This window comes from Malus sylvestris, chromosome 17 (assembly GCF_916048215.2).
Source record: "Malus sylvestris chromosome 17, drMalSylv7.2, whole genome shotgun sequence".
Taxonomy (NCBI): Eukaryota; Viridiplantae; Streptophyta; class Magnoliopsida; order Rosales; family Rosaceae; genus Malus; species Malus sylvestris.
The window spans coordinates 1,251,687-1,273,993 of NC_062276.1; the positions used below are offsets into that span (position 1 = coordinate 1,251,687).

General features: G+C 36.8%; 2 protein-coding genes across 6 annotated transcripts; both read right to left on the minus strand.

Moving 5' to 3' along the window:
• Nucleotides 1–371: 371 nt before the first annotated feature.
• Nucleotides 372–8,803, minus strand: LOC126611370 (uncharacterized membrane protein At3g27390-like). 2 transcript variants are annotated; one of them, XM_050279605.1, is made up of 11 exons: nt 8,786–8,803; nt 3,708–3,883; nt 3,207–3,315; nt 2,851–3,046; nt 2,602–2,738; nt 2,086–2,374; nt 1,659–1,765; nt 1,433–1,571; nt 1,106–1,301; nt 754–997; nt 372–667 (listed from the first exon to the last, which is right to left on the minus strand). In XM_050279605.1, the coding sequence occupies exons 2-11, from the start codon at nt 3,799–3,801 to the stop codon at nt 406–408; spliced, it is 1,773 nt and encodes a 590-aa protein (XP_050135562.1). In that variant the 5' UTR covers nt 3,802–3,883; nt 8,786–8,803; the 3' UTR covers nt 372–405. The 2 variants fall into 2 exon arrangements, with proteins under 2 accessions (XP_050135562.1, XP_050135561.1); XM_050279604.1 differs by lacking the exon at nt 8,786–8,803 and adding an exon at nt 4,003–4,349.
• On the minus strand, nt 6,841–17,133 carry LOC126611369 (protein LOW PHOTOSYNTHETIC EFFICIENCY 1, chloroplastic-like). 4 transcript variants are annotated; one of them, XR_007618823.1, is made up of 2 exons: nt 14,605–17,133; nt 6,841–6,946 (listed from the first exon to the last, which is right to left on the minus strand). XR_007618823.1 is itself a non-coding variant. In XM_050279602.1 (2 exons), exon 1 carries the CDS (start codon nt 16,855–16,857, stop codon nt 14,689–14,691), a length of 2,169 nt encoding a protein of 722 aa, XP_050135559.1. In that variant the 5' UTR covers nt 16,858–17,133; the 3' UTR covers nt 6,979–7,028; nt 14,687–14,688. The 4 variants fall into 4 exon arrangements, 2 of the variants coding, with proteins under 2 accessions (XP_050135559.1, XP_050135560.1); XM_050279602.1 differs by lacking the exon at nt 6,841–6,946 and adding an exon at nt 6,979–7,028 and having other exon boundaries at nt 14,687–17,133; XM_050279603.1 differs by lacking the exon at nt 6,841–6,946 and adding an exon at nt 6,980–7,059 and having other exon boundaries at nt 14,718–17,133.
• Between the last annotated feature and the right edge of the window lie 5,174 nt (nt 17,134–22,307).

Below are 22,307 nucleotides of genomic sequence, written 5' to 3' on the forward strand. Positions count from 1 at the left end.
GGTGGTGGAATATAGGAGATATGGAGGAGGGATGAATTCGAACATGAAGTTTTGGTTGCTCGTCTGAAAGTACTTTTAAAACAACTGAAGTGTTTTTAGTGAAAAAGTTTATGGAACCAAACCTTAGTAAAAACGCAAGTAAATCCTGAAAACACACCACTAATGTGTTTTTCCAAAAAGCACTTCAACTGTTTTTGGAACCCAAAAACATTTTTCTCTAAAAACGGTTTCAGTCATTTTAAAAGCACTTTCAAATGACAGTACATTGAAAACTACATTTGTATATGTATACGTACACTCGAAAATACTTTCCTATCGGTATATGAACAATGAACAAGAAGGTAAATCTTTGCGGAATGAACAAGGAGATCTCTAAAAACAAAATTACTTATAACACAATATTCACTATGTGATTGTCACGTCTCTTACAACTAGCCGTGACTCTGGGTCAGTCCCATGGTTGCTTGCGTTGCTAAAGCTAAAGGATTTGTGGCTGAAGAGCTGGGCAAAGGCGCTCTTTGACCTCGGAACTGTTCTAGGTCCACTGCTCAATTTGCTGCTACCGTTACCATTCTGTGCAAGATCATCGGAGATGGCGTCGACAAGATTCTCGAATCGGCGCCTGAAAGTTGGAAACCTCGAGATAGATTTAGTGATGCCTTGGAGTCTGCATGACAGGATAAGTTGGACAAATCATAAATGTGAAATGGGAAAAAATCAGATCCTGTTATACAAGAAAAAATGCATCAGTACCTTCGAGCCAATGCGTCAAGTTCAGCCTGTTTACGCTCTGATTCCGGTGGTGTGCCAATGTTCGATTGTTTCAACCTCAAAGGATCCCCAGTCAGCAGAACTAATTTGCAAAGGTAAGCCTCTTCTGCTTCGGAAAGGTTTTCTGCTTTTATCTGGTCCTTGATGATCGACAGCGGATTGAAAAACCAATCAAAAAACTTTTCTTTTGGTCTGTTTGTGTTAGTTATCTCGGTAACATTGTCACCTGCATCAATCACGTATAAAAATTAATAGTAAGTTAGTAAGTATATCAAATAAAGTGTTTATTTGGTCTGTTAAGTTAACTGGCGAGGGAAAAAAGAATTCGACTTACTTAACAATATTCCTGGTGAATTGGCTTTTGCGGATCGCAGTAGTGTCTGAAGAAGGCAATATGCAGGTAAGCCAATGCTAATGACTCTGCTGCCTTGACTGGACTTGGCGTCTTCAAGGTCTTGAAGCGTAATAGTTCCGTCAGCAACCAATATTTGACCATGGTGTTTACACTCCTTAAATAAGGTATCAATGAACTACACAGGCCAAGAAAGTTGTTCAATGAGCACCGAAACCATGAACTAAATAGGATGTTCTTTCAGAACTCAAAACTGTATACTTTTGCCCACGCATCATCAAACGCATCCAGATAATACAAACAGAGTACCTCAAGGGGCTTCAATTCAATGATAGGACCAGTGAATGAAGCTGAGCGGGTGGGAGCATTTTTAAAAGAGCCGGGCCTTGAGACAGAGAGTGAGAGAGAGTTGGTCCGGAGCAATTCAGCCTTCTTTCGGTACTTTGGCCTGTCATTACAAGAAATCTATTACATAATGTCAAAGTACAAGACACCCCCATATCAGAACTTTAGAGTATAGAGTGCTGACTAGAACCTTGGAAAGCAGGATCCTTCTGGCATGTCAAGGATGTCATTGCTGTGTTCATCATATATGGCCAGCGATGCAACGATATAGCAAAGCCCCAACCAAATTGAGGATTCCTGTAACATAAAGGTTATAAAATATCTTAAAACTTGCAATCTACGTGACAAGGACTGAAGGACATAAGAAAAATCTCCGCTTCTGAATTGGTGTCAAGATCCTGCTATCTGATATGCATAGTTATTGTGTTTCCAAGTGGGGAAATGTTGATATATTTTCTCCAGTTTCAAACGTGTTTGACTCCAGCTATACTTATGAACAACACAATCAATCAATCTAAACATATTTCATGTCCTAACCACAAAAAAAAAAAAATATCTGAATATACTCAACTTACATCAACCAAGTATGTCAGAGAAAAAAATGAGCAATGAATAACCTGATAAACAATCACTCCAGCGTAAGCACCAAGAAAGATACTAGCCACCATAGATCCCAACACTGCCCCAACAACAGCCAACGGCCAGAGTAGGATGGCAAGACCCGCAAATGGAACACATATTGTTTCCAAGAAAGGGCCTTCACGACCAATAAGGTCATGAAACAAACGGTGCCACCCCTTGAAGAGCATGTACGGGCATTTGCATAGGGCAATAAATGAGATCACTGGCATATCAACCATGAAACCAAGGACTGCTAATATAACAGCCCCAGGAAAATATAGCAGCCTGCAAGAAGGTTGAAAAACTTCCTGGTCAGACGAAAAGAAGGATCATGATGAATAGGTCTAACAAAAAGACAAAACGGCTGCACCACAAGAGCAAAAATCAATGAAACTGAACTGTTAAGGACACTCATCACGTATTCTTTCTTCATCGCTAACTTGACTGATTGATATTCTAATAGAAACATAAATAAGTAAGCAGTAGTTTTTGGGCAGAACAAGACAACATACCTAATCTCATAATATTTTGTGACCGGAGGACCTCCGTGTTGCAGGTCATCCATAATTGAGAAGTAAGTGTAGTAACATACATCCCTGTTATCCCTCACAATAGTGAAGCACCCTTTGACAGTGCTCCAAGTTCCATCCTGAAAAATGTTGTGAAAGATGAATCTCTGCTACAGAGGCAACAAGAACAGAACGATCGGCAAGGAACAAGAACAAAATAATTATGAGACAACATGAAAATTGGAGACATACATAAAAGCAGTGGTACAATTGATCGGTCTTCCCTTCTCCAACAGCTTGAAAAGTTTCCATTATCGGAGAAAAAAAGCCAAATGCTGCTCCACCCACAATACTACCAACAATCCCGACCACTGGCCACAAGATCAAGACGGTAGGTAGTACACATAAGCAGATGACAATCTTCAGTACTGGCCCTAATCTCTTAGATCTGAAAAAAAAAATTTATATATATAGATATATAAAAAGAAGAATCGCGAGGAAGTTATTCTTATTGTTTTATTGCTTTAAACACAACATGAGAATGAGATTCAAGAGAGAGAGATAACTATGAAACATAGAAATTAGAAGATAGAGGCCAAGGGACGCACCTCAAAACGCAATAATAGGTCCAGACAAAGTGTATTGGCCAAAGACCGAGTATGATACCGGTGTTTCCTACTGTCATGATAAGGCATATCAACAGGCATAAAACGATACCTGAAACAATATTTGGATATTAGGTTTAAAATGCCTTCCTTATATCACTCTTTCAAGCAAATGTCTCTTAACTAATCAATCAACTCCTAATATCAACATTAACAAACCATTTCAAGATTGAAGCCGATTCAAATTTCTCAAAGCAACATTCGGAATGTATCCACAAGGCCTAGAGTTCTTATTACATGCAATGGATTCAAAACAGCCAAACAACTGCCAAGCCCGGAACCAGCAGAAAACATCGATTCGACTAAATGGGAAATGAAAATCAAGAACCCAAGTTGTAAACTTTCAGGAAAATAACAACATAAAAGTTCCAAAAAGTTATCAATTTTCCATTAAAACTCAGAAATTAATCCATAAAACAACCACACAATCAGTTTTTGAGTAACCTTTAATGCTGCCAAGAATCAGAAGGCCAATGAAGTAAGGAAGAAAGCAGATGAAGTTCCACAGAGTAGCCAAAACACCCCTTGGAGGTTCCATCTTCCTCCTTACTCCTCAGTCCTCCTCACAAAACCAGATCTTCAAACATCAACAAAAACCCATCTCACACTCCCATTCCAACCTGCAGGCGGGAAAAAAAAAAAAACCAGTCTTACTGACAGAAACAGTGAAAAAACACCAATAAACCACACACCCAGTTCACCAAAAGTGAAAAGTTGAAAACCCATATCAGAAACTTACTCAGACTCTGTGATTTACCCTTCTTCTGGCTTCAAGTTTTGATTTTTGAACGTTGGAGTTCAAAAATATGAACTTTAAATAACAAACAATCACATGGGGTCTGTAATTTGTGAAACGATATGAAGGCGGCTGAGAAACGTTTCGAAGTGGCGGGAGGATTGTGAATGGTGTCCAGGAATCAGGATGAGGTGCTGAAGGAGGAGGATGCTTTAGCCATATTTTACCTTCGAGATTTTTGTTCACTTGAAACCAAAGCAAGTTGAGGTTCCCTTCGTATCGTATTGGATATTTGGGACGAACATAACTCATTACACCAAAGAAAAATGAACACAAGTTTCCAAAAAATTAGAAAATTGAAAACAACACACTAACTCGGACAACTCAGTTGGATATCACCTTAAGTAATTGACAAATTAGCACTATTTTATCAAATTGCTTTTTTTTTTCTTTCTCTATCCTTATTTAATACAAACGGATACTTAGTAGAGAATCAAATTCAAAACCGTGTAAAATGAAACTTTTTAACCGAGTTACAAGTCTCGTGTCACCATTACATCAATATCATCTTGATAAGTTGCCCATATTATTGAGTTATATTTCTATTCCTAACACAAATATATCGCGCTAAAATATAAACAATTCGAATAGTTAAAAATACATTACGAACTAAACTCTACAAAAACGTGCGTAAAAAGTTATATAAAAAAATTGGTTTCACAAGTTCGCCCCATAATATATTTGAGAACATTTTCCGACTTAAATAATTTTGAAATAATCAAAATCAAAACAATACTTTGATAGATTTGATCAATTTTTTAAGACAGCCTCCAATCTACAGGCTCCACACACTCAAAAGCATGTGAACAGATTCGGATGTGTCCACTACAAGAATTTTCCTTGCAATTCGGTACTCTCTTTTAAAACGGATAAGAGTTCTCTCATAACCAAATGTCTCTTGTCCACGAGAAATTTTTCTTTCTGACCGAAATACTAATATTACATCACGTGTTTTTATACAAGTCGTGAAAAATTATATTTTTTAATTTATTAACTTTTTAACACACATATCATATCATTTATATTGTAACACGTGATATATCACTCTGTGTGTTTCGATCACACTAAAAAATCTCTTGTCGACACGCCAACTGAGAATCCCATTCAATTGAGGACCCCAGTTGCGACATCCGATAAAATAAGGAAGACAGCGACTTTAGGCATGACAACACGCATTTGTCAATATTTCAGTTGCTTTTGCGTTCCAACCTAGGAAGGTAATATTTATAGGCCGTTGGTCGTTGCCAACTTAGGAGTTTAAATGATGTGGACTTATCTGCAGATTGCTTAATTCTCAAGCGTCCAGTTCTTACCACTTCCTATGACGGTGCAAACCTTTGGTCGGCCAGGTGGATTATGTTGCCCATCTAATCACACGTACAAAGAGGCGGGTTTCGTATTGGAAACCTACATGTCACTATGACGTTATGAAGTGATTCACAGGCTGAATTAAAGAATTTCTTCACTTGGTAGCATTTGTTAACGATGCAATAAAAAGAAAGAAGTTTATAATTGACTTTAATATGAACGATAATTTACAACAATTTATCTAAACTAGATGGAAGACTCGAACTTGAATAAAAATAAAAAATAAAAAAAAAAGAGAATGTTGTCAGGAGCAGATGGAAATAGGGACCAAGGTGGTCCACTCGAGTCTAGAAAATATATTTGTCAAGGTCTTTTCAGGACCCGTTGAATGATTGGTACGAGTCTTTTGTGTGCCTACTAAACATTTGATGTAATGCATGTTAAACATATCTCGACATGTTACGTCGACAACACTCGACAAATTCTTTCTATATCAATCATCAAATTGTTTCGGCATATGTTTGTGTTTGTTGACATCTGCACAATAAGCCCGCCAAGTGGATAGACTGATTTTTATTTTTTGCGTAGTTCGCTCTCTGTTCCTATCTAAAAAAAACTTGTATTTAACACTAAGATCTCTAAAATTTAAATCTTGAATCCGCGACTGAACAATGTTCAAATTGCCTAAGTTAGATTAATTCTTATTTCTTATAAAGAATAAGGATAAAGGCCGTTAAAAGACATGGTAATTTAAAGCAATTTGCCAACGAGAACAATAAAATAAAATAATTCATCACAAATATAATCAAATGCAAGATGTCATGAAACGTCAGGCTCTGCTTTAAGGATGCCAAAGAAAAGGAGGCAGCGTAATAGTGAAGTGGGATACACCAAATTAGTGGACAAACATGATTCCTATCTTATACCTTAAAAGATATGATTTAGATGAGTTGAGATCCTTTTCAGATTTTAATGTTCAAAGTCCATGAATCAGCAAATCGGACCACTTAAATTGAAATCAACAGCCCCATTAACTCATTTTGATGGCCCCCTCCCACAAATCAAAGATTCAAATCTCTTTCTCTTAAACGGTCCAGATTTGCTGATCCTTAGACTCACACGGTGACGTCATGAGAGGATCTCAACTCTGGTTCAGATGACCCAGCATTGTATACAAAATATTATCTTTTTTATATTCTTTTTACTTTAAATACAATGGAATCCAGATATTAATCATCTAATTAACTTCCACCACATACTCCTGGAAAGGTTGTAAAGGTTTCCACCATATATTCCTTCTGGCACTTCAAGATGATGATTTAATAGCATCTAATCTATATTACCATATTCAAATCTCTAATTTGCTGCACGCAAAATGCTAGCGAGACCATGTTTACCAATGTCATCTCTCTACCATTACAGTTTTCGACACAAGGAAGAAGTTTATCCGCGTTGTAAGTAGAAAACAAACTAAATTTTTTACGAGTTGGGTGTATTTGTTGCAATGCAATCATGGGAAGTGTACAGAGACGAATGAACAAAAAGCAACAGAAACTTCATACTTCGTAGTAACGAATACCTCGTTGTTTTGTGTCTGTACAGCGTATACTTCCTTGCTACAAATGTTTTTGCATCACTTGGGAGTTGTGAAACTTCGGAACCTTTAGGAAACTTGGCTGGAAGTGTTTCTACCTTGCACATTCCCCTTTCTCTCTGGTGGCCGTTCGCCTAAGAGTCTTACATCAATGTTAGCACCGGATTCCAGTGAGGACTGAACCACTGTGTCATAAGCTTTTGAGGAGAGGGCAAGGCGCTGAGTTTGAGCTCTTAAATATAGCTCATATGCAAGTCTCGGTTTCCCTTCGTTTGCGAGAGCCTCAATCATCATTTGGAGGGATGTTCTGAGCTTTCATGCGGTCAAACCATTCGTATGCAGCACTGCTAAAACCGTTTCTTGCAAACACACTGATAATGGCATTGTATGTGACAACAGTTGGTTCCATCTTCCCCCTTACTCCTCAGTCATCCTAACAAAACCAGATCTTCAAACGTCAACAAAAACCCATCTCACACTCCCATTCCAACCTGCATGCGGAAAAAAAAATCCAGCCTTACTGACAGAAACAGTGAAAAAACACCAATAAACCACACACTTGTTCAGGCAGGAAATCTAGCTGAACAAGGTCCCTGGCTCGAGCACATAGCTTCCCAAAGAGTTGGCACTTTGATTGTCGGCACTTTGATTGATTGTCGGGCTCCGGCTTGTCGAGATGTTGCAAGAAGAGGGCAAAGTTAGTTCTGAAAGGTATTTTTGTAGGGCCTTAGGTGTAGGCCTTGAGGCTCGCAATCAAAACTAAGTGTTAAGACGTGTCATTGCCATCTCTATATGGCAGATGTAGAACAAGTGTATTTAAGTAGATTACTTGCGCCCCAAGTTATTCTGACTTTTTGTTATTAAAGGATTGTCGTAGATGGGTTAAGTCTACATTAAATTCTTTTTTATGCCTTGAGATCAATGACTTTTAGTTCTTTATCTTGTATGCTTAAAGGGTGGAAATCCATATCTGATCAAGTCATCAATTTTAATTCACTTTTAATCTTCTTATGACAATAAAACCATTAAGTGAAACATATATGAGAACTGATGGAACTTTGAATCATCAAAAGACTGGAAATGACTTGAATATATACTAGGGAATACATTACAACACCATAACTATTAATTGAAAGACAAAACAAAGAGAGGTGGGCAAGATTTCACCTTGTTGGGCAAGGTTAAACGTCTTGGAATCTCTTTGTTGTTCTAGTTCTAAAGGGTTAGGTACTGAAAGATGGATGAGTGGTAAATGAGTTTACACAAGAGAATCGATACTATAACATTTGAAGATAGCAGAGTTTTTACATAGACAAAAGATGTCTTTCTAAAGGAAGTCTAAGGTTAAAAGGGTGCATAATCTGGACAAAGCACAGATTTCTGGATATTTGCTTGATTGAGAGGCAAGTTGTATGTATGTTTGTTTGATTGGTTGAGTGTTCTTGTCTTTGGACCCTCTTCCCCTATTTACAGGCGAATTAGCCCGACTACACCATTTCTGCTCTTGTCCGAAAGCAATTAAAGGGTAGTGAGTCATCAGCATTTTTACATGTTCTGCCATTCGGAAAAGTGCTTTTGGGTCAAGAGTCGGTTGATTTCTATCGATTGTCACTTCCGTTGTAAGCACCTAACATTTGCATTTAATGAGGAGCCATCATATTGTCTAAAGATGGGTATCTGGGCTTGGTGTTAGGCTTCGGGCAAAATCTCATTTATTGAGCTTTTTTTAGCTTTTCTTCCCTTGAAGTTTTAAGTTAAATATTAATCCAAACAACACCCAGTTCACCAAAAGTGAAAAGTTGAAAACCCATATCAGAAACTTACTCAAAATCTGTGATTTACCCTTCTTCTGCCTTCTAGTTTTGATTTTTGAACGTTGGAGTTCAAAAATATGAACTTTAAATAATAAGCAATCACATGGGGTCTGTAATTTGTGAAACGATATGAAGGCGGCTGAGAAACGTTTCGAAGTGGCGGGAGGATTGTGAATGGTGTCCAGGAATCAGGATGAGGAGCTGGAGGAGGAGGATGCTTTAGCCATATTTTACTTTCGAGATTTTTGTTCACTTGAAACCAAAGCAAGTTGAGGTTCCCTTCGTATCGTATTGGATATTTGGGACAAACATAACTCATTACACCAAAGAAAAATGAACACAACACACTAACTCGGACAACTCAGTTGGATATTACCTTAAGTAATTGACAAATTAGCACTATTTTATCAAATTGTTTTTTTTTTCTCTCTCTCTTTCCTTATTTAATACAAGCGATACTAGAAATGTAGAGAATCGAATTCAAAACTGTGTTAAATGAGAGTTTTTAACCGAGCTACAAGTCTCGTGTCACCATTACATCAATATCATCTTGATAAATTGCTCATATTGTTGAGTTATATTCCTAGCTAAAATATATCGCGTTAAAATATAAATAGCTTGAATAGTTAAAATACATTACAAAATAAATTTTATAAAAACGTGTGTTAAAAGTTATATGAAAAAATAAGTTTCACAGGTTTGCCCCATAATATATTTGAGAACATTTTCCGACTTAAATAATTTTGAAATAATCAAAATCAAAACAATACCTTAAGTAATTGACAAATTAGCACTGTCTTATCAAATTGTTTTTTTTTCTTTCTCTTTCCTTATTTAATACAAGCGGATACTAGAAAAGTGGAGAATCGAATTCAAAACTGTGTAAAATGAAAGATTGTAACCAAGCTACAAGTCTCGTGTCTCCATTACATCAAATATCATATTGATAAGTTGCTCATATTGTTGAGTTATATTCCTAGCACACATATAACACTCTAAAATATAAACAGTTCGAATAATTAAAATACATTATGAATTAACTCTATAAAAACGTGCATAAAAAGTTATATAAAAAAATTGATTTAACAAGTTCGCCTTATAATATATTTGAGAACATTTTCCGACTTAAATAATTTTGAAATAATCAAAAATCAAAACAATACTTTTACAGATTTGATCAATTTTTTTAGACAGCCTCTAATCTACCAGGCTCCACACACTCCAAAAGCATGTGATCAGATGTGTCCACTACAAGAATTTTCCTTTGCAATTCAGTACTCTCTTATAAAACGGTTAAGTGCCTATTAGAGCTGTCTCATAACCAAGTGTCTCTTGTCGACATTCCAACTGGGGACCCCTTCAATTTGGGACTCAGTTGCGACATCCAATAAAATGGACGTGGATCCTCTCTGAATCCATGTATCATACTCCTAGGAATCCATCAATCCGGATCATTGAAATTTGATCAAACGGTTAAAGTTATTTTAATTTTTAAAGTGAACCTCTGTTTATAGTCATCGGATCAAATTTCAATGGTCCGAATTGATGAATCCTTAGGATTAAGACGCACGGCTAAGACATGACAACATGCGTATGTCAATATTTCAGTTGCTTTTGCGTTCCAACATAGGAAGGTGTTATGTCTAGGTCGTTTGTCGTTGCCCACGTAGGAGTTTAGATGATATGGACTTTTCTGCAGATTGCTTAATTCTCAAGTGTCCAATTCTTACTACTTCCTCTAACGGTGCAAACGGACATGAGTCCTTTCCGGATCCAGTTGTCTTAATTTACCTAGTCAAATCATCCGGATCATTGAAATTTGATCTAACAGCTAAAGTTATTATAACTTTTAAATTTAATGGTCCGGATGATTTGACTAAGTGGATTAGAACAACTGGATCCGGAGATGATCAATGTCCGGTGCAAACATCTTGATTCTGGGAAAAAACAACTGGCTTAATGAAGAAATTATTTGGTCCACCAGGTAGATTATGTTACCCATCTAATCACACTACAAAGAGGCAAATTTCGTATTGGAAACCTACATGTCACTATGACGTGATTCACCGACCGAATCAAAGAATTTCTTCACTTAGTAGCATTTGTTAACAATGCAATAAAAAGAAAGAAGTTTATAACTAACTCTAATAGGAACCATAATTTACAACAATTTATCTAAACTAGATGGAATTAGACTCGAACTTGAGTAAAAAAAAAAAAGAGAGAGAGAATGTTGCCAAGAACGAATGGAAATAGGGACAAGGTTGTTGGATATAAGTCAACAATCTGTGATAACTTATATATGCTAATAAATAATAAATGAAATATAAACTAACAGAATATAAACTAGAATATGAATAATAAAACAGACAACTTGAAGATCGAGGCTTGCGTACCGCAATGTCCTTGAAACAGAAATTTCGTCCCTACTCTGTGCTTGTAGTTCTACGGACGTCTGTTCCACCAGGATTCAACGATCTAAGTCAGAAATTCCAGCACCGGAAAATAGACTTATGGCGAATATTAATGTGGTTCTCTCAGTAAGAAGGTTTATGAATGTAGAAGATGAAGTTTATTATTTCTGTGTTCTAAATGCTATGCAGATGTATGAATATATAGCAGATAGATGCATGTTTGCAACAGGTATGAGAATGGGGTGTGACTGTTGGGAGACATCTCTTCAGAAGGGTGTTTTGCTCTGTGTTCAGAAAGAACTCTCAGACTTCATCTGAAATGATGAGTCTTTTCATAAAAAATAATTAATTAATTAAATTCGAATTTAATTAAAAAATAATTAAGTAAATCCGAAAAATAATTAATTAAATAATTTAATTATTAGAGCCCCAAGGCCCAAGACCCATCTTTTGACAATTAAATATATATTAAATATATATTAATTATAATTAATTATTACACCCCAAAGCCCAACCCCAAGGGTGAGCCCAATTTTAGTCTCTAGGCCTATTACTCCAATCACTTTCTTTAAAGGACAAAACCTTATAAAGTGATAAAATCTTTTGGGAATGGCCAATGTGGGACAAGGAAATTTCTACTCAAACTACTCAAATTTCCAACAAATGTGGTCTTAGGACCACTCGAGTCTAGAAAATATATTTGTCAAGGTCTTTCCAGGATCCATTGAATGATTGGTACGGGTCCTTTGTGTGTCTACTAAACGTTTGATGTAATGCATGATAGGCATATCTCGACATGTTACGTCGACAACACTCCACAAATTCTTTCTATATCACTCATCAGATTATTTCAACATATGTTTGTGTCTGTTGATATCTTCACAACAAGCCTGCTAAGTGGATAAACTGATTTTTATTATTTGCCCAGTTTGCACTCCGTTCTTATAAAAAAAAACTTGTATTTAATACTGAGATTTCTAAAATTCAAATCCTGGATCCGCGACTGAACATTGTTCTAATTGCCAAGTTAGATTAATTCTTATTTCTTATAAAGAATAAGGATAAAGTCCGTTAAAAGACATAGTAATTTAAAGCAAATTGACAACGAGAAAAATAAAATAAAATAAAATAATTCATCACATAAAATTATTTGTCGCTTGAATTATGTTTGTACCATACTTGACTAATTCCGAAACTACTGAGCACCGGTCAACGTTATACCGTCAAGGACCCAGAAGAGTTTCCCTCCAACCAGGAGGCCAATCACGACATCAAAAACCAATCATAGTGTGACACGTGTCAACATAAAAAACCAATCACAACACGACACGTGTCAATGTCAGAATGAAACTAGAAACTCTTTTCTATAAATAGATATCATTCTCTCACAATATTTCCTAATGTCATTTGTACTAAATCATTCACTAGTACTCACTAAAGGAGAGTTTGAACATATGTACTTGTGTAAACCCTTCACAATTAATGAGAACTCATCTACTTCGTAGACGTAGCCAATCTGGGTGAACCACGTACATCTTGTGTTTGCTTCCATGTCCCTATCCATTTACATACTTATTCACACTAGTGACCGGAGCAATCTAGCGAAGGTCACAAACTTAACATTTTCTGTTGTACTAAAGTCCTCACTGATTTTATACATCAACATATTATATAAGAATCATTATCACATAATCAAATGCAAGATGTCATTTTACCAAAAAGAAACGTCAGGCTCTGCTTTAAGGAAGCCAAGGGAAAGGAGGCAGCATAATAGTGAAGTGGGATATGTTCGGATGTATTAGTGTTATGTGATTATGACACTTAGTTACATGTATTTGGCTCCTATATAAGTTTAAGTGTAATGACTTCTTGCGTAAGAAATTAACACAACAATACATTCATCTCTCTCTTTCTCTATCTTCTTACTTTCTCTCTCTATTTCTTGATAATTCTTTCTGATATATTTGTATACATATTAACATGATACAGAAGCTGAATATCGGGCTATGTCTTCCACTTCAGCTGAACTTGATTGGATACAACAACTTCTTGAGTTTCTGCACATCAAACTTCTAGCAGCTCCAATTCTATTTTGTGACAATTTGTCTGCAATAGCCCTGTATTTCAATCATGTTCAACATCAATGTACGAAACACATTGAGATAAATGTTCATTTTGTGCGTGAACAGGTTGCCAAACAACTTCTCATGGTTCAGTTTGTATCTTCCAAGGAGCAGTTTGCAGATATTTTAACAAAAGGACTTAGTTCTCCTTTGTTTAGATCTCATTGTAACAATCTCATGCTTGGTTCATCCAAACATGAGATTGAGGGAGGATGTTAGGATATATTAGTGTTATGTGATTATGACACTTGTCAACAGATTGTGCATTTAGTTGGTTAGTTACATGTATTTGGGTCCTATATAAGTCTAAGTGTAATGACTTCCTGCGTAAGAAATTAATACAACTATACATTCATCTCTCTCTATCATTTAACCTTCTCTCTCTTGTTCGTGATAATTCTCTCTAATATATTTGTATACATATTAACGGGATACACCAAATTAGTGGACAAACATGATTCCTTCCTACCTTATACCTTAAAAGATAAAGAAAACTAACAAAAAGTCCTCAAAAACTTTAGTTTTAATAAAAAAGACAAAATAAAAGTGTAAGCGAGTAGTAGCAAAAGTGACTTTTTTCAAGGTAAAAAATATCCTTAAAATTAAAAGTGAACAGTACCAGGAATGTTTCATTAAGATAATGATGTAGATGAGTTGAGATCCTTTTCAGATTTCATTGTTCAAAATCCATGAATCAGCAAACCAAACCATTCAAATTGAATTCGACGGCCCATTAACTTATTTTGATGGCACCCTCCCACAAACCAAGGACCGGAATCTCTTTCTCTTGAACCGTCCAGATTTGCTGATCCTTAGATTGCACGGTGAAGTCGTGAGAGGATCTCAACTATGTTTCAGATGATCCAGCATTGTATACAAAATATTATCTTTTTTATATTCTTTTTACTTTAAATACAATGGAATCCAAATATTAATCTTCTAATTAACTTCCACCACATATTCCTGGAAAGGTTACAAGAAAGGTTGTAAAGGTTTCCACCATATATTCCTTCTGGCACTTCAAGATGATGACTAATTAGCATCTAATCTATATTACCATATTCAAATCTCTAATTGCTGCACGCAAAATACTAGCGAGACCATGTTTACCCATGTCATCTCTCTAGCATTACAGTTTTCGACTCAAGGAAGAAGTTTACCCGCGTTGTAAGTAGAAAACGAACTGAATTTTTTACGAGTTGGGTGTATTTGTTGCAATGCAATCATGTGAAGTGTACAGAGACGAATGAACAAAAAGCAACAGAAACTTCATACTTCGTAGTAACGAATACCTCGTTGTTTTGTGTCTTTACAGCGTATATTTCCTCGCTACAAATGTTTTTGCATCTCTTGGTAGTTGTGAAACTTCTGAACCTTTAAGAAACTTGGCTGGAAGTATTTCTACCTTGCACATTCCCCTTTCTCTCTGGTGGCCGTTCGCCTAAGAGTCTTACATCAATGTTAGCTCCGGATTCCAGTGAGGACTGAACCACTGTGTCATAAGCTTTTGAAGAGAGGGCAAGGCGCTGAGTTTGAGCTCTCAAATATAGCTCATATGCAAGTCTCGGTTTCCCTTCGTTTGCGAGAGCCTCAATCAACATTTCGTATGTGACATGGTTTGGAGGGATGTTCTGAGCTTTCATGCAGTCAAACCATTCGTATGCAGCACTGCTAAAACCGTTTCTTGCAAACCCACTGATAATGGCATTGAATGTGACAACAGTTGGCTCAACACCTGCTGAAACCATGTCATTGATGATGGTTTCTACCATGTTTGGTTTTCCATGGCCACTGAAAATCGAAGCCATAGTTGTGTAGGCGTACAAGTTTGGTTTCAGACCAACCTTAAGCATATGTTCCCACACCTGACAGGCCTCATCATATCGCTTTCCCTTCTCAAGGGCACTAAGCAATGCCCCGTAAGAAAGGATTGTGGGTTTCTGACCTTGCTCCACCATTCTCTTGAAAATTTTGATAGCAGCAGAAGTTTCAGCCGCTTTGGAACAGGCAACAAGAACTGCATTCCATTCCTTACTTCTCGGTTGAAGTCCTTTCTCTTCCATCTTGTTGAGCAACCTGACACCCCATTTCCAAATTGCTCTTTTTCTAGCTGCACTTAGAAGAACATTAAAGTGAGATACTATCAATTCATACGACATGTTATTTGGTTGTGGCCCCTTGTCCAACATATCCTCATAAATCTCCAAAGCTGCCCACCATTTCTTAGCCTTCCCCATCAACCAAATTGTATGGTTACACACGGCTAGACTTATGTCAGAATGCTTTTCTCTTATCCTACTATACAAATCTTTAGCTACAATATAATGTTCTTCACGGGTACAAGCCCACAAAAGGCGCTCGTGCTCCGCCCTTCCAAGTGGAACCTCAGCAATATCCATCTCTGTTAGCAGTTTTAGCACTTTGGTTGTTAAGTTATCATCCCTCACAAGCCACCGCCGCATCACTTGGTAGCAAACGCGTTTTGTAAAGTTCTCAAGCTTCACAAACTCTTGTTCCCAGTCTACATCAGCATCTTTACCTATATGACCCTTACGATACTTTTCTCTAAAATCAACAAAGAACTTTAAAGCTCCATTCCCGTCTTGCATTCTTTGATAAGCCAACAATGCTGTGGAATACGATACGGGAGATGGAGTCATGCCTTTTTCTTGAATCTCCTCAAGAACATGAAGGGCCTCCGTACTTAGTCCTCGATCAATGTAAATCGCCATTTTAGTGTTGTAAGTTACAACATTCGGCGCCACCCCTTCCCTAGCCATATCATTCAAGACTCTGTCCATTTCTCCGAATTGTCCAGATTGCTTCACTGCACCCAAAAGACTGTTATATATGAATAAGTTTGGGGCAATAAAACCATTAGTTTCTTCCTTCTTCCTCTTAAGCCATTCGACAGTAGCAAAAGCAGAATCCATCAGTCTGTCTCTTCCGAAACCCCTAATGATCGATGAGAATACTTGAAGGGGCAAATCACCCTTGTCCTTAAGAACCTCTTCAACATCATCAGCTGTTTTCGCAAACTGTAAGCTCAGCGCCAGTGCACGCACGTCAATCTTTTCATTTCTCTGTTCCCAATCACATCCTTGACCGCCTACCCCTACTTCATCACCATCATTACCATCACCGCCATTCCTTCCATCCACATTTCGATGACCAACACCACCCTCACTCTCGCATTCACCTGACAACCTATGTTCCGAGGTCGATTCCTCCACAACAACCTCATTCCCAATTGCTTGCTCCTCCAATGCCCATGCTACCACAAAAGAACCGCCAAATGAACCCTTCTTGGGCTCACAAAACCGAGCAAGTTTAGGTCTAGAGTGCCCAGAGAAGCAACCACATCCGAAACCAAATTTTCGGCCTCCATTGAAGCCCTCACTCCCAAGTAAAACATCAGCATTTCCTCCATTACAAACAGGAGAACCAACAACAATATTTTTTCTCCTACTCCTAGTTCTAAATTTACAAGAAGGACCAAATTCAAATCCCACCTGGGGTACATCCCAAGTGATTAAAGCTTGCATTTTTCCAGATATTCACAAGAAACTATAACAACCCAGGATTGAAATTCCTCTGAAATTATATAATTTCCAGCAAATTTTGCATTTTTACAGAATTCCCAGCTACTGCAAGAGATGGGGACATACCTGAACTCCAGATTGAAAAGTAGAGCCAGATAAATTTGTATGCTTTTGGAGCTTCTAGTGGAAGTGCTTATTAAAAGCCAGTGAATTTCTGAAGTGGGTTTGATTTCATTTCGCAGTGGTGCTGTGGTTTTCTCACAGCCATTCAATAGAAATGCAATCAGTTGTGAGCTAGAAAAATCAGTCAAAAAAAAAAAAAACAGAAAAAGGGTTGGGGAATATTATTTATTGAAATTGGGCCTAATCTTTCTATGATATTGGGCCTATTAGAAAATACTTGGTATATATTATATTTGTAAAAATCACTAAACTATAAGATCGTTTAGTTATATCAAACTATATTAAACAGATAAACGGATTCGATAAAAAAAATTACCAACCGTCAATCTATTTACTATAATTAATTAACTAAGTGACCTTATTTTAAATTGATTTTTTGTAAAAATAGTATTTACCAAATGATTTATAATATGAATGGCTCAATAATAAGCGAATTTCCGTAAATCAACCACAATGTATTTTGAGGAGGAACTATCCAAAGAGTTAAATATCTGCAAAAATGTTGGTGCATTGATCATTTCATAAACGATATACATGAACTTTAGACCTAACCCATATGCCAATTTTCTTATGGTTTCTTTTCTCTTCTATTCTTTTATATACTTTTCAATTATATTCTTCCCAAAATTTTATTTTAATACTTTTGATCTGATAGAAAGGGGACCACCTCGTCCGGTTTCTATGAGGTTCTAGATTACCAAGAAAAATAAAAACTAAATTTTTTTTTCGCTTTAAAAAAATGATCAGTTGGTGGCTTCCTTTATGGTAGTTTAGTTTTTTAGAAGTCGAAAAGATTTAAAGACATTTTAACCTCATTTTGCCACTATCATTTGATACATCATCTTCAAAAATTAAATATGGAATATATCGTGTGAAATGTGGGTCTATAATTCATCTTAACTACTCGGCCATCCGGTAATGATTAAAAAAATAAGACTAGTTGAGGTTATTATTCGTGGGAAGCAAAATAAAATATGGATTAATAATGTGCATATGGTCCTAACAAAACAAGGACACCTTTTTTTTTTACTGTTAAAATATGTTAATAATGCAAGAACAAGAAGAAGGGGTGGTGTCAGTGATTGTATGATAATGTTTGGAAAAATAAATAATATTAAATAGCAAGCAACCCATGCCAATTGCCAGGAAGCTGGGAAGAAACTGATCTATAATTGTGTGCTAATTGGATTTTCCTTATTCTTTCTAACAAACGAAATTATCTACATTAAAAATAATGATTAAATTTAGTATCATAATGAGTTAACAATAATATGTGATAATTGGAATTAAATCACCTTGATCGATGCGCATAAAATCTCTTAGCTATATCTTACCATCGGCATGCCAAACAAGAAGAAAATCTGATGGGGTGCGTGAAAGAATCAATCTTGTGCTACACATCACTTTTTGTATTTTTGCATGAGCATGCATATATAGCTTGCCCAATTTCACAGCTCTCTCTCTCTCTCTCTCTCTCTCTCTCTCTCTCTCTCTCTCTCTCTCTCTCTCTCTCTCTCTCTCTCTCTCTCTCTCTCTATATATATATATATATATATATTTACACATATACATACATAAATAAGGGTATATAAACTCTCAAAATCTTTATCATTTAAATGTGTACTTTTAAGGAATATATGATTGTTTTTAAATCGATCATATAATAGTATCAATTAACTTAATATTATTGTAAATTGCACATCTGATTGCAACAAAAGTTGGCTGAAATAGTATTATCTTCTTTTTCACGTAAGTTTTAATCTCCGTTTTCGTTATATATATTAGATTAAAAATATCACTCAATTAAAAGAAAACATCATTGTGATTAGTGAACAAATCATATACCAAAAAGAAGAATACATCAGATTGTACTATGTGAAAATTTAACGAGTGATGATTATCGCATGACGTTACTAAATACTAATTCACATGTTTAAACATAACTCGTGTTGTAATATGAGAGTGAACTGATTGCCGTAAAACTATGTGAGGTTTGACTTCTGATAATTAATAGACATTTGAAAAGGCAAAGATACAAGTCATGACCAAATGGTCACTTGAAACGGTGCCTTTTAGCCCATACGAGGATGCTACAAATTCATGGTATATATTTGCATGATTTGATGGTGATCTAAAGTCCAAAACCTATGAGTTCCATGTAATATATTTCTTCTTCCACGATCAACATGTGGGGTGTCAAACCTTATGCATGCAAATTTATTTCTCTTATCCGACGTCCACCATGTGCTAGTATGTGTAAACCTTACTGTATTCTGATAAAGAAGATAGAAGGAAGATGGACGAGGGAAATGTTTACAGAGAGGGAGAGAGAGAGAGGGAAGAAAGATCTTTTTCCATTCAACATTACACACACACACTGATTACAGTTATATATCAGTTTACATGTTTACACATTCCTTATAACTACCCAATCTAACTTCCTTCCTTATCTAATGACAAGTGGCATCTTATAAGCCATTGGATCACTATCCTCAACATCCCCCCGCAAGCTCAGGAGAGGAGTAACCTAACCTGAGGTTGTTACAATGCGTTCGAAACAATGGAGCAGATAATCCCTTAGTTAAAATATCAGCAAACTGATCACCAGAGGTAACAAATTGAACCTGCAGCAACCTTTTAGCAACTCGTTCTCGCACAAAATGGATGTCCACCTCAATGTGTTTAGTTCGCTGATGCAAAACTGGATTACACGACAATGCTATTGCTGACATATTGTCACAGAAAAGAATAGGTGGAGTAGTAACTTGAATTTGGAGGAAGTCAAGTAATTGTTTAATCCAGTCAAGTTCAGCTGCAGTGGTGGATAAGGCCCTGTATTCAGCCTCAGTAGATGATCTAGAGACTGTTTGCTGCTTCTTAGAGGACCAAGAGATGGGGTTATGACCAAGGAATACTACAAAACCGGTTGTTGATCTCCTGTCGTTGGGATCACCAGCCCAATCAGCGTCTGAGAAAGCATGTAAGTCCATAGAACCTGGCACATAGTTAATACCAAGCTTGACAGTACCCTTAAGATATCTAAGAATCCTTTTTACTGCAACATAGTGTGATTCCATAGGCTTGTGCATGAACTAACACACCTGATGTACTGCAAACGCAATGTCCGGCCGTGTAAATGTGAGGTATTGTAAAGCTCCAACTATACTCCTGTAAAGTGCAGGATTGTTGAAAGGTTTCCCATCATCCAACAGCAGCCTATTATATGGTAAACAAGGTGTTGCACAAGATTTTGATTCTAACATCTCAGTCTTTGTAAGAAGATCAGTAACATACTTTGTTTGGGATAGGAATAAGCCATCAGCATGTTGAATGATTTGAATCCCCAGAAAGTAGTGTAAAGGACCTAAATCCTTGATTTCAAATTCCTTGGTTAATGCAGCAATGACATCAACCATAACGGATGCAGTGTTTCCAGTGATTATTATATCATCCACGTATAATAAGAGAATCACAACTGAGGAACCACCTTGCTTCACAAAAAGTGATGAATCTGCATAAGTTGCATTAAAGCCAATAGTAGGAAGAAAACTGGTGAATCTGTCATTCCAAGCCCTCGGGGCTTGTTTAAGGCCATACAGAGACTTATGGAGTCTGCAAACATAATCTGAACGGTGAACATCAAGAAATCCAGGTGGTTGAGACATATAAACCTCCTCCTGCAATGTGCCATGAAGAAATGCATTCTTCACATCTAGTTGTCTTAGTGTCCAACCAAAAGTAGCTGCCAAGGCCAACACAAATCTTACAGTAGTTGGTTTGACTACGGGACTAAATGTTTCCCCATAATCAACGCCTTCTTCCTGATTAAAACCTTTAGCAACTAGCCTAGCCTTATACCTCCCAATTGTTCCATCAGCATTCTTTTTAATCTTGAATACCCATTTACATCCAACTAAGTTTTTAGTTGGAGGTAAAGGTACTAAAGTCCATGTGCCCTGAGAATGTAATGCAGAAAGCTCTTCCTTCATTGCATTGACCCAAACTTCACTCTTTAATGCTGACTTATAGGTGGCAGGTTCAACAGTCGATAAACCGACCCCCTCATTCTCATGAATTGTTGCTAAAAGAGCCTTCTTCTTGGAAATCCCACTTTTTGACCGAGTTTGCATTGGATGCAAATTTAATGGAGGAATGGGGAGTACCACTTGTAAGTGCTCTGGTTGGAAATCAGGGGTCACAGGGATAACGGAAAATGATGATTGTTCAAGTGCAGTAATGGATTGTGACGAGTGTTGCACTACTGGAGGATCAGGGAATGGTGATATGAAAACAAGTGGTGGAGAGTCTGGATGTGGTGAATGTGGTATTAAGGTAGGCTGAGAAGGACTAGAGTGTGATGTGGAAGAATTAGGGGTATGGACAATCGGAGATGTAAGCACATTTTGAAGATTAGGGATAGGGAGAGGTATTGATGCTGATATAGATGATGATCGAGACACTGGTAAAGGATGTGGAGCAGCCAAAGATGAGTAAGGAAACTCTTTCTCATCAAAGAGGACATGTCGAGAAATAAAGACTTTCTTTCTGGACACGTCATAACAGATGAAACCTTTGTATTTGGAAGCATAACCAAGAAAGACACATTTACTGGTTCTAGGTTGCAACTTGGTTGAATTAAAAGGCCTTAATAGTGGGTAGCATGAGCAGCCAAAAATTCTTAAATGGTTAACTTCAGGGACATATCCAAATAGGACTTCAAATGGTGATTTATGATGAAGTGTTTGAGTAGGCATTCTATTAATGAGATAGACTGAGGTTTGACACGCAAAGGACCAGAAACTTGGAGGTAACTTAGCTTGTTGTAACAGGGTGATGGATGTTTCAATAATGTGTCTGTGCTTCCTCTCGGCCAGACCATTTTGTTCAGGTGTGTGAGGACATGACATGTGATGAGTTATTCCATTTTGAACTAGAAAGGACTGAAATTGCTTGCCTATGTATTCACCCCCACCATCACTTTGTAAGGTTTTAATGGAAACAGAGAAATGATTTAACACATACTGATAAAAGGCAGCAAAGACAGAACAAACAGCTGATTTATTAGTGATAGGAAAAATCCAACAGTACCTTGTATATTCATCTATGAAGGTGACATAGTATTTAAAACCTTCTATAGACATACAAGGGGCAGGGCCCCACACATCACTATGAACAATCTCAAATGATTTATTGGATTTTGACAAAACAGGCATAAAAGGCAATTTGCTAAATTTTCCCTCTAAGCATGTAGTACACAACATTGGAGAATA

What these genes read in the sequence shown, in the direction of transcription:
- LOC126611370 (XM_050279605.1), bottom strand. Translation starts at nt 3,801, where the DNA reads ATGGAACCTCCAAGGGGTGTTTTGGCTACTCTGTGGAACTTCATCTGC. An exon ending in AATTGTACCACTGCTTTTAT is followed by an intron (nt 2,739 to 2,850) that starts GTATGTCTCCAA and finishes AACATTTTTCAG; the next exon opens with GATGGAACTTGGAGCACTGT. An exon ending in CTTGACGCATTGGCTCGAAG is followed by an intron (nt 668 to 753) that starts GTACTGATGCAT and finishes CCTGTCATGCAG; the next exon opens with ACTCCAAGGCATCACTAAAT.
- LOC126611369 (XM_050279602.1), bottom strand. Translation starts at nt 16,857, where the DNA reads ATGCAAGCTTTAATCACTTGGGATGTACCCCAGGTGGGATTTGAATTT.